At 37.5% G+C, this 12,000-nt stretch overlaps 1 protein-coding gene across 4 annotated transcripts in view; it reads left to right on the top strand.

The window, feature by feature from the left end:
• EML4 (EMAP like 4) overlaps positions 1-12,000 on the top strand; it is a 161,572-nt gene that overhangs the window by 72,701 nt on the left and 76,871 nt on the right. For all 4 annotated transcript variants that reach the window (XM_015112233.3, XM_015112232.3, XM_015112231.3 and 1 more), the window contains exon 2: positions 5,463-5,645. In XM_015112233.3, coding sequence (XP_014967719.1) covers positions 5,463-5,645 — 183 coding nt within the window. The remainder of the gene's footprint in view (positions 1-5,462; positions 5,646-12,000) is intronic.

The following is a 12,000-nucleotide window of genomic DNA, read 5'->3' as shown; positions in this document are numbered from 1 at the left end:
TATTTGTATTCTGCTTTGTATGTTCCTTATAACATTGGAACACTGTAACTGGAGGAAACTTGTTTTAAGAAGTTAAACTTCAGAAGCAGTGCATTTTACCTTAAAGGGCATAAATTAATACACATTTTTATTGTGAAATTCGAATAATACGAGAATACATACACTGAAAAGCAAAAATTTCTCTTTAATCCCACTTTTCTAATCTCACCTTCCTAGTCAGAGGTAACCCAGTTACCAGTTTGATGTGTGTACTTCACAGCTTCTTTCTGTGTACATTATATATTCATATGTGTGTGTGTATACGTTTTTTGTGTTAATTTTTAAAAGTGTGTTTTGGTGTGTGTCTATAAATTATTCAGTACATATTGTTTTGCAGTTTGCTTATTCACTTAAGTCGTCTTGTAGAACTTTCAAATTTTTAGCTTATGCTCTTCTGTTATTTTAAATTATTGCATGATATTCGATGGTATGGACATATCATAGCTTATTTAACCTCATCCTTAGACCTTAGGTCATTTCTAATTTTGTGGCAATAACAAACAGTGCAGTAAAGAACATCACTGTAGGATGATAACTTATTGAAACCACCCTATATGGCCATGCTGTGCATTATTTCATTTAATCATCCAAAGCCTGAGGTAAGTACCCAGTTCGCATGAGTAAATTACACATGAAGAAAACAGTCACAGAGTTGGTAAATAGCAAACAGATGGCCGGGCACCGTGGCTCACACCTGTAATCCCAGCACTTTGGGAGGCGAAGGTGGGCAGATCCCTTGAGGTCAGGGGTTGGAGACCAGGCTGACCAACATGGCAAAACCCCGTATCTACAAAAATAATAATCATAATAAAATTTAGCTGGGTGTGGTGGCACGCACCTCTGTAATCTCCCACCTGTTCCCAGCCTCAGCTAATTGAGGCTGAGGCAGGACAATCTCTTGAACCCGGGAGGCAGAGGTTACAGTGAGATCACACCACTGCACTCCAGCCTAGTAGACAGAGAGAGTCTCAAAAAAAAGAAAAAAGAAAACAGATAGATGTATTTAGTCAGTGTAATACCAGAGTTCATACGCTGTTCTACCACGCTTTTATTGGATTCTCAAAGAAATTCATGCTCCTGAAAGGGTTAAGAGCCAGGATTTTAGACAGGAAGGAATTAGAGCTATGAGAAACTCTGGGGATCAACTACTATGCTCCGTTACATTGCCATTGCTTGTTGCCTTGGCTATAGTGACCCTGTAATTGATCATCCAAGCCAGGGAACTTGAGAGTGAAAGAGGGGGCATTATGATAATATTTATACTGAGACAGGAGACATACTTGTTCTGGAGAAAGAAACTGAGACACTTGAACATCTTAACCCTAACATGGGCCATCATCACCTTTCACATGGGTTACTACAATAGCCTCCTGTCTGTTCTTGCATTTACTCTTACCCTGTTCCAATCTGTTCTCACGCAGCAACCAAAATGATCTTCCTGAAACAAAAAACTGATTAAATCACTCAATAGTTTTGAAGCCCCTTGCGTGGCTTTGTGAAAGGATGTATTTGTTTGCTCCTCATGTGATTATTGTTAGGATGCAGCGTGGAATAAAATAAAGGGCACTGAAGTTGAGAGTCAAACGACTTGTCTTTGAGTCTCAGATATCTAGATTAGTTTGGTGACCTTGAGCAAGTTACTTAGTTTCTTGAGCTATTTCCTCCAATATAAAATATAGATAGTGTGTGTAGGGGGGTGTGGGCTGAGGTAATAAATATGAAAGGCACAATGTAAATGCGGGACATTGTTAATGGTTAACTTTGTACGTGTTATGTCCTTTGAAAAATTGTCCTTGTGTCTATCAGTGTTATGCCCTTTGAAAAATTGTTCTTGTGTCTCACAGTGTCTATCAGGGTTTGATAGGAATTTTACAAGCTGAACCACCTTTCTCGTCACTATCCAAGTTTCACACAACTTAAAAACCTTAGTCATTTTTTTAAAAATCAAAGTTTGTAAAAGTTTGCTGAAAGTAAAAGATACCAAGTTGGCACTAAAACCTAGCACCCTAACCTTGGCATTATAGTCTGGTGATCTACTAGCTCAGCTGCCCTCCCGGAATAATTAAACAGGTTATATGTTTACAAAAATCATATAAGCGTTTTATCTGTGCTTATAATATGAAGGTATAGCTCATCTTTCATGAATTGAGAACAATTTAGAAAAACATATCCATATAGTTTACTGACTTAATCATGGCCTTTGGTTTACAAATAATGGCTTGCAAAAAGTGAATTTATTAGGTTACATAATTAGCTGGGAGGAATATTGGAGTAGCTCTCAGAATTGAAGGGCCAGGGCTTCAGAGACTAGAACTGGAACACAAGGTAGTTAGAACCACCTTTATTTTTGACAGTCCTAGGGTGACATCTTTGTAGCTGGAGAACAAAGGAGGATGGGCTATAACTCTATCTCTGGAAGATTCAAGAGGGCTTCATTTGGCCTAGCCTGTATCTCATGACTACTACTCCTGTGGTAGCATTAGATTGAGCCATATTAACTCACTCCCTCCCTCCCTCTCTCCCTCCCTCCCTCCCTCCCTCCCTCCCTTCCTTCCTTCCTTCCTTCCTTCCTTCCTTCCTTCCTTCCGTTTCTGCCTCCCTTCCTTCCTACCTACCTCCCTTTCTCCTTCTTTCCTTTCCTCCCTCCCTCCCTTCCGTTTTTTCTTTTCTTTTCATTTTTTCTCTTTTCTTTTCTCTTTTCTGTTTTCTCCTCTTTCTGACAGGGTCTTCCTCTTGTCACCCAGGTTTAAGTGCAGTGGTGTGATTAAAGCTCACTGAATCCTTGACTTAAACACATACTTGACTGGGTTTAAGTGATCCTCCCACTTCACTTTCCCGAGTAGCTGGGACTACAAACATGGCCACCATGCCCAGCTAATTTTTTCTGTTTTGGTAGACATGGATTTTCACTGTGTTGCCCAGGCTGGTCTCGAACTCCTGGGCTCAAGCGATCTGCTCACCTTGGCCTCCCTAAGTGCTAGAATTACAGTCGTGAGCTGCCGTGCCCAGCTGAAATTTCTAATAGTAATATTTATACAACTGAAAAGGCCATTTTATATGGTTCAGTCTCATAGTATAGAGGGCAGAGGGGAAAGTGAGGCATCATAGATTGACAGCCCTACTAGGAGCAAGAAATATGGTGGAGTTTCACAAAAGACAAGAGGGACTATTCTTTCTGTCAGAAGAAGGAGAATAGGAAAGCATTCTGGGTAGAAAGAACAGTGACCGTAGTCTAACATACTTACAAAGAATATAGATAAGCTAGAATTCAGCTAGACCACTGTGGACATGAAAAATACTTAAAATATAAAAATTTCTAAGGTGAGAGACTGAATTGTTCTTATTCCTTAAGCATCTCGGAGTTGGACATATCTGCCTTTAAGTAACAAATGTGCTCAAAGCTTTCAAATTCTAACTTTTGTGCTTTGTACATATCCTAGGCGCACCCTCCTTGTAACAATCTTATTTAAAGATGAAGAAATTAATACTCAAAGAACTAAAATAACTTGCCTAAGATTATGTAACTAGTTAATATGGAATCAGAATTTGAAGTCTAAATTAAAGATGAAACCCAGTTTTCCTTCAAAATCAGTACTTCTCGAAGATAAGATTGTCAGTGAAATACTAGTAAAGACAGAAGAGAGTACATATGTATGCATAGGAGGTCTGGTGCTGTATATGATCTTAAATATGAAATATGAATATTGTTTACTGTTACATAATGTAATGGTGATAGCTTTGGTTTTTAAATGTTGTGGTGGTGATTTTAACTCAAACTTTGAATTAAATTGTTAAGTTCCATAGCATACTATCTCAGTATGAGAAAAAACAATACATTCTGCGTTATCGTCTGAATGAGTGAAACATCATTTAAATGATCTCAGTCTGGTCCAAACAACTCTTACATTAGAAACTAAAACGTCCCTCAGTGTAAGCCAAGGGTGTTTTTAACACTTAGTTATTTCCCTGAATTTTCCTGCTTATACTGAATGAAGCAATAGCGATTAATGTTTCTTTTTTCTTTTTTTTTTTGAGACGGGGTCTTGCTGTTTTGCCAGGCTGGAGTGCAGTGGCGTGATCTCGGCTCACTGCAGCCTCTGCCTCCCGGGTTCAAGTGATTCTCCTGCCTCAGCCTCCCGAGTAACTGGGACTACAGGCTCATGCCACCATGCCCGGCTAATTTTTTGTATTTTAGTAGAGATGGGGTTTCACCTTGTTGGCCCAGATGGTCTCAATCTCCTGACCTCGTAATCTGCCCGCCTGGGCCTCCCAAAGTGCTGGGATTACAGGCGTAAGCCACCGCACCCAGCCAGCGATTGATGTTTCTATATGTTTAGATTCTGATTGACCCAACAAATACAGTAGTATAAAGTTACGTATTGCTGTGGTATAGCTAAGCCTTATTTGAATAGTCTTTCTCTTGTTGCTGTTACATAACCTAAGGCAAATATTAAGTATGTACTTCATAAAAACCTTTTTTTAAGAGAGGTCGTGGTGTTAGGTGGAGAGAAGGAGCAGCGAAAAGTCTTTTGTTAATTACATAGCAATACTGACTTCTGTGGGGTGTGGGAGAGTATAATAGTACAGTAAAGAGTAAAGTAGTAAAGAATGCTTCTTCATCGTTGTTGGTTAAAGTGATAGACTCCCTATCTGATACATAAAGCCAAACAGAAGTGATTTATATGCCTTTTCTGTTTTCATAGAGAACTGTGATGATAATGTTGTAATTAAGAAAGGTTGGATAGTTTGCTGTCTTGCAAGTTTCCTGATGTCTACAAGATGATGTAGTTAGGGAGCATTTTCCTGAGAAAACCAATTAAGATGATGTTATAAAAATAGGGGGAATTTGACCTTGGGGAAGATTTTCACCATTTTAATTATTTGTCAAATTTATTAACTTATTTTAAATTAAGATAGCTATGAAAATCTTTATGGAAGGTTCATATGTGTCAACATGATGGGATGTTATGGGTTTTTTGTTTTGAAATTTTCTCATCTTTTTTTTTTTTTTCTTTTTTTCTTTTTTTTTTTTTTTGAGACAGAGTCTTGCTGTGTTGCCCAGACAAGAGTGCAGTGGCGCAATCTGGGCTCACTGCAACCTCCGCCTCCAGGGTTCACGTGATTCTCGTGCCTCAGCCTCCCACATAGCTGGGATTACAGAAGTGCACCATCATGCCCGGCTAATTTTTTGTATTGTTAGCAGAGACGAGGTTTCACCATGTTGGCCAGGCTGGTCTCCAACTCCTGACCTCAAGTGATCTGCCCGCCTTGGCCCCTCAAAGTGCTGGAATTACAGGCACGAGCCACTTCACCTAGCCAGAGTTCTTCTCATCTTTTGTAAGTCTTATCTGGGATAGTTTTTCTTATCAGAAATTATTTCTCAAGCAGTTTACTTTGATAATATTCCATATTTTATTTTATAGATGATAGTATTTCTGCTGCAAGTACTTCTGATGTTCAAGATCGCCTGTCAGCTCTTGAGTCACGAGTTCAGCAACAAGAAGACGAAATCACTGTGCTGAAGGCAGCTTTGGCTGATGTTTTGAGGCGTCTTGCAATCTCTGAAGATCATGTGGCCTCAGTGAAAAAATCAGTCTCAAGTAAAGGTAATTGTGTTGTAAAGTTAAGAAGAGTCTTGCTTTTTGCAGTATTTTCTTTGAAAGTTGAAGTTGGAAATATAAAACTAGTTTTTTATGTTAATTACGTGTGATTATGGTTTGTTTTCCATTTCCTTTTTTTTAATTCCCAAAAAGTTGTGAAAGTTTATTCTTTATTATTTAAAATAAAGAATTTTTGCGTAATCCACTGATTATACTTACAGGTTTTTTATGTTACAGTATTTGTGTTAAGTTAGTGTCTTCTAACTAGTTGATAAGTTTACTGAGGGCAGGAGCTGAATCATTATTTTGTGTCTCATTTCATATTGAACCTAACTGGTAGGCACTCATGTGTTTTTAAAATTAATTCTGTTGTCAATACAGAAACATAATTAAAATCATTATAGTTTAAATAGCTTTATTCTGAACCCTCTGTGGTAGTCAGCAGAATCCTGAAAAAATTAATTTAAGCTTTGACACTTACTAGCCCAGTATAATGGGACTTTTAACTTTTCAGTATTGGGAGTTTTCAAGGTTGAGAGAAACAGTCATCAAGACCCTGTTGCTCTGAGTTTGGAGCAGATGTAGTGTACCTTTTGCCTTCCTTCAACCACCAAGAAAGAATTTTATCATTCTTTCACATAAATCAAGTATTTGAACATATCATTTGATGTCTCTTGCTGATTTATTGGTAGAGTAGATGGGAATTGGCATTATTATGCCCATTTTGGCCAAGGGAAAAGTGAGAACATTTATCGGCTTGCCTTCCTACTTCAATAAGTCCATGTAAATTATTAACCTAGGGAGGAGTTTTATGTAACTCCCAAATTCTAGCCGAATAGGAGATAGTGCAGTCAGCCCACCAGCAAATGAGAAGCAGATTTAGAAGAAAGATTGTGAATTCAGTTTCTGAATGTTGTTTGGGGTGTGTATGGTATGTAGAGATACATATTGGTAGCTGAATTACATATGGATCTAGTGCTCATGTTAGTCTTGGCTAGCAACAAGAATTTGGGAATGTTCCTCTTATGGATGATAGTTGAAGCCATAGAGGAAGTAAAATGAGAAGGCAGTTCGGGATAGTTCCATTGGGAGCTCCAACATTTCAGCATAGCACAAAAAGTGATGCGCATTGCCAGCTGCTACAGAGATGTCAGATAAAACGAAGACTGAGAGATGACCTTTGGACTTGGCATTTACAGCAATATTAGAAACCTCTCCAAAAGCAATTTTAGTGGAGTAATAGAACTGCAAATCAAATACCAGTATTTTGAGAAGCAGCAATTTAGGAGAATTGTAGAATTGAGAGCAACAAATATAGCCGCTCTCAAAAAATTCACCTGAATGGAGGAAGGTAGTAATAACTAGGAGAGGATGCTATATTGAAGGCCAATTTTAATTACTTTTAAAAATTTGTTAAAAATACATGATAGACTTGAGTGCAAAGATAGGTTGAGGACAAAAAGGCAGCAGAGAGGAAGACCAATATGGAGAAATAAAGTAATTGATGAGGCAAGTATCCTGAGAATTTGAGAAAGGGATCTTAGAGCAGGTGAGAAGCTATTAGTCTTAAACAGAAGAGTACTACTTCTAAGATAGAATGAACAGATACAACTGAGTGGAGGTTGATATATATTCACAGTTGTCAGGGTTGGAAGTTTTAGTCCTTATCACTGTCTCCTGAGAACTACAACTTCTATATCTGATAACTGTGAATATACATTGAGACACTGATAACCTTTAGGCAGAAAGATAGGTCATCAGTGGTAGAAAAAAAGGGAATACATGTTTGGAGTGGTTAAAGCTGAGAATGGAAGACCGTAGACTTTTGAAAGGATGCTGAAAGACCCTGAGGGTGTGGAGACAGGAAACTTATTGTGGAGGAAAGGTGAGTATCATTCTGCCCAGTTTTGTGATTCCCACTCTTTTCCCTCTCAGCCTCATGTACTCTGGGTCTGTGTATTTACAGTGGAGAGTTAGGTGGAAGATAGGATTGATCTTTTTCATTAGTGGTAGTAAGATAAATATGTCAATGACAAAGGGTAAGGGACCTGAGGGTTTGGCAAAAGACTTGATGGAAACCACTTTGACTGATTGTGTTAAATTATGCTTGCTTGCTTGCTTGATTTGTTTACTTTTTAGAGACCCAACTTTGAGGACCGCCAAGATCAAGCCAGAAAAAAGTTTTGTTTGGTTATAAATTGATTTTTATAGGGGGATTTTGGAATTTTAGAGTAGAATAAGGAGCTAGATCAGTTAATGTATATGGGCTTTATAGGGAATATCAGCTTTGTGTAGAGAGGGAAGAACAAGTTTCCTGTATATAATATACAGACTCAGAACCCCAGGGGTACATATAAGTATTTTAAAACCTATAATACGGGAGGCTGAGGCAGGAGAATGGCGTGAACCCGGGAGGCGAAGCTTGCAGTGAGCTGAGATTGCGCCACTGCACTCCAGCCTGGGTGACAGAGCGAGACTCCGTCTCAAAAAAAAAAAAAAAAAAAAAATTAAAACCTATAATAGAAAATGATAATGATGTTTGATTGCTATTCACATTTTTAAAAGCTTATTTTAAGTAGTTTAGATTTTTTTTTTTTACTTTTTTAAGAGACACAGTCTTACTCTGTCACCCAGGCTCACTGTAACCTCAAACTCCTGGGCACAAGTGATCCTCCTTCCTCAGCCTCTGGAGTAGCTAGGACTACAGGTGTACACCACCACACCCTGCTAAAATCTTTTCTTTTTTTGTACAGGTGGAATCTCGCTATGTTGCCCAGGCTGGTCTCAAACTCCTGGGCTCAAGTAATCTGCCTTGGTCTCCAAAGTCTTTTTAATATGCTGAAACAACAGTACGTTATAATTTTATGTAAATTGAGAAAAATTTTAAAGATATTTTCTCTCATATTGTATCTACTAAGATATTTCAGTAAAGAAAATTCTGAAATATTTTAAAGAAATTTAAAAATTGCTTTTTTTCCAGCGTATACACAAATATTTTATATGACACATGAGTTATTTAGCACCTACTTCTCAATGTCATGAAATATAAATACAGTTAACTAGCTATAATTCCTATTCCCCAGGAACTTACTTTTTGTAAGTTGTCGTTTCTGGTGCTTTTCTAATTATCCTTAGTTATAATTCCTGTGTCTCTAAAGTGAGTCTAGGATCAGTTTTGTTAATGGCTCTTTAGTGAAGGATTACCTACTTCTGGAGCCACAGAACCATCTCTGTGGGACTTTTTCTTTTCACATAACACTAACTCTTAATTCTTTTTAATAACCTTATTAATTACAGAGAGTTTTTTTTCCAGTTGATTTTAAAATTATACTTCGTAATTAACTTTGACTGCTATTTTATAATATGCTAAGGTGGTTCACTCTTTGAGTTACTCTGTTGCCTGGGACACAGGCAAGTCTATGAAATGGATTGATGGGGGTATTGATTAATAATTTGAGAAAATAATTATTTCATAGATGAGAATAATTCATGTTAATAATTATTATATTTCCCTTTAATGGAAAAATACGTCCAACTAATTATGTTTCCAATATTGATATTAAGACATTGAGAGAAATACATATGTAAAGTTTCATAATGTTATTGGCAACTCTGAACAGCTTTATCTTGGAGTTTATATATAGCATATTGTTGAAAGCAATTGGAATTTAAGTGACTCTTCACTATTGACATTTGTGTACAGCCTAAAATAGATCATCTCAGTTTTGATATTAAACAAGATTAATAAATTAGTGGTAAGAAAATTTGGAATAAATATTTTAAGCAAAGTATTTTCAAATAAGTGAAGTTTTTCATAACATTAAAAATGAAATTATCTTGTAGGGATTTGTATTTTTTCTTTAAAAAGTAAAGTCATTTTTTATATTATAGACAGTTTTATATGTGATTTTTTTTTTAGCCCCTTGTGAAATTAGAATTTATAGTATTGAATATCACATAAATTATTGACAGGAAAATGATCATTATCATCTTAAGGTGTTTACATTTTCTAGAGGATTTTTCTTTAGAGGTCAAATTAAATTCCTATGGATAAATAGGATAGAACCCTTTTTGAAGCTGTGATTCAAAGGACAGGTCAACTTCCCTATTACTGAAGACAGCTGTTGTATGATTTTTGCTAGATGGTGGTGATATGGGAAGGACATAAGTTGTCATCAGATATGACCAAAAGTAAATGTTAATGATGTGTGTGCTAAGGGCTTAATGAAATTCTGCTATTTTGCTTCATAGTAGTATTGCCATTCAGTAAATACCAAAATCAGAAACACACCTAACCTTTAAATATATTTCGTTGTCTTAGTTTATCTTCTGCAGTGTGCCAGCAGTATTTAAAGCTAAGACCCATTTTTTTCTTGAGTAAATTACGCAGGGTACTTGACTGAGGTAGAAAATTTTCCCATGAGTTTTTAAGGTGGCCGGTCACTTAAATTTTTCATATACTTTCTCCTCTGTCAGAGAATTCTTTCCTTTTGACAGCATGTGTTCGTAATATATGCACCAGTTGCAGCTGAATCCTTGCCAAAAGAAAAAAAAAATTACCTGTACTTCGGAGCAAAAGGGAAGGTCCAGAGAACACTGGAAGTTTTAGCTGCCAAGAAGACAAATTATGTCACAGCTGGTGCCTGGGAAACTCATTAGGACCTCTTGAGGTGACCAAATGAATGTAATTTGAGAACACAGCCCAGTGGCACTATGTGAAGACAAGCTGTTAGTACACAATGATACAGAAGTTAAAAAGTTAAATTTATCTGAAGGTGGCAGTCAGTCATTTAAATCAGGAAACTGCTGGTTAAGCCAAAGTACAAAGCATTGTAATTGCCACTTGAGAAATGAAAGAACCCAAAGGCAAAATTGAAATGTAGGGGTAGATTCTCCAATAGAAACATTGCTAATTATGTAAAATCTGGGATACTCTAAAGGCACAGATCTGTATCATTCAGCTCCTGGCCCAAATAACATTTGGGAGGATTCAGGGATTATCATAGGTTTCCTGTAAATGTTGTTGATAAGCACGCTACATCCATCAGCTTAGGAAGGTATGAATTGCCTTGGTGGGACCCTTACACTAAAATGACTGGTAACTGTGGAAGGGGATGAGGGAGTGTCTCGTTATTTTTTGCGTAGAAGTATAGTCATGCATCACTTAACAGGGATACGTTCTGAGAAATGCATCATTGGGCAATTTTTTCCTTGTTTGAGCATTATAGGGTGTACTTACACAAACCTAGATGGTATAGCATAGTATGCATTTAGGCTGTATGGCATAGCCCAGTGGTCCCCAACTTTTTTGGCACCAGGGACTGGTTTCATGGAAGACCATTTTTCTGCAGACTGGGGTGGGTGGGGGGAGGTGTTGGGATCATTCAAGCATATTACATTTGTTGTTCTATTCTTATTACGTAGTAATATATAATGAAATAATTATACAACTCACCATAATGTAGAATCAGTGGGAGCCCTGAGTTTGTTTTCCTACAACTAGATGGTCCCATCTTGGGGTGATGGGAGACAGTGATAGATCATCAGGCATTAAATTCTCATAAGAGCATGTAACCTAGATCCCTCACATGCACAGTTCACAATAGGATTTGCTTTCCTGTGAGAATTCAATACCGCCTCTGATCTGACAGGAGGCTGAGCTCAGGTGGTAATGCAAGTGATAGCGAGCAGCTGTAAATACAGATGAAGCTTCACTCGCTGCCTTCTCACCTCTTGCTGTCCGGCCTGGTTTCTAACAGGCCACGAAGGTACCAGTCTGTGGCCCAGGGGTTGGGGACCCCTGGTATAGTCTGTTGCTCCTAGGTTACATAGGCAGCTGTAACACAATGGTAAGTATATGTAACAAACCTAAACATAGAAAAGATACAGTAAAAATACGGTATTTGGATCTTTTTGGACCACTGTTGTATATGCAGTCCATCGTGGAACAAGACGTCATTATGCAGTGCATGACTGTATATTGGCAGGTATTGCCTCAGACCAGGTAGCAATTACCGTTTGCAGAGTGCCATTTCTATATGAGAGTCAAATGCTTCTTTGTCATTTCCACTCAAAATGTACTCTTAAGTAGTGGCCACAAGTAGAAAGGCCTAAGGGTACATCTTCCTGTGAAATAAGAGGAAGGCAGAAGTATACAGATAAAATTCCAAATGGAGAAGATAGAATTTGAGTATCACATAAATTATTGACAGGAAAATGATCATTATCATCTTAAGGTGTTTACATTTTCTAGAGGATTTTTCTTTAGAGGTCAAATTAAATTCCTATGAAGCTGTGGTACATGTAGTCTTCAGTCTTCTCAAAGAATAAAGCAAGAGTAATCAGCCAATTGAGAAAAGGG

The sequence above is a fragment of the Macaca mulatta genome, chromosome 13 (assembly GCF_049350105.2).
Source record: "Macaca mulatta isolate MMU2019108-1 chromosome 13, T2T-MMU8v2.0, whole genome shotgun sequence".
NCBI classification, from domain to species: domain Eukaryota; kingdom Metazoa; phylum Chordata; class Mammalia; order Primates; family Cercopithecidae; genus Macaca; species Macaca mulatta.
The sequence above is the reverse complement of the archived record's forward strand: the minus strand, read 5'-3'. Positions and strand labels throughout refer to the sequence as shown.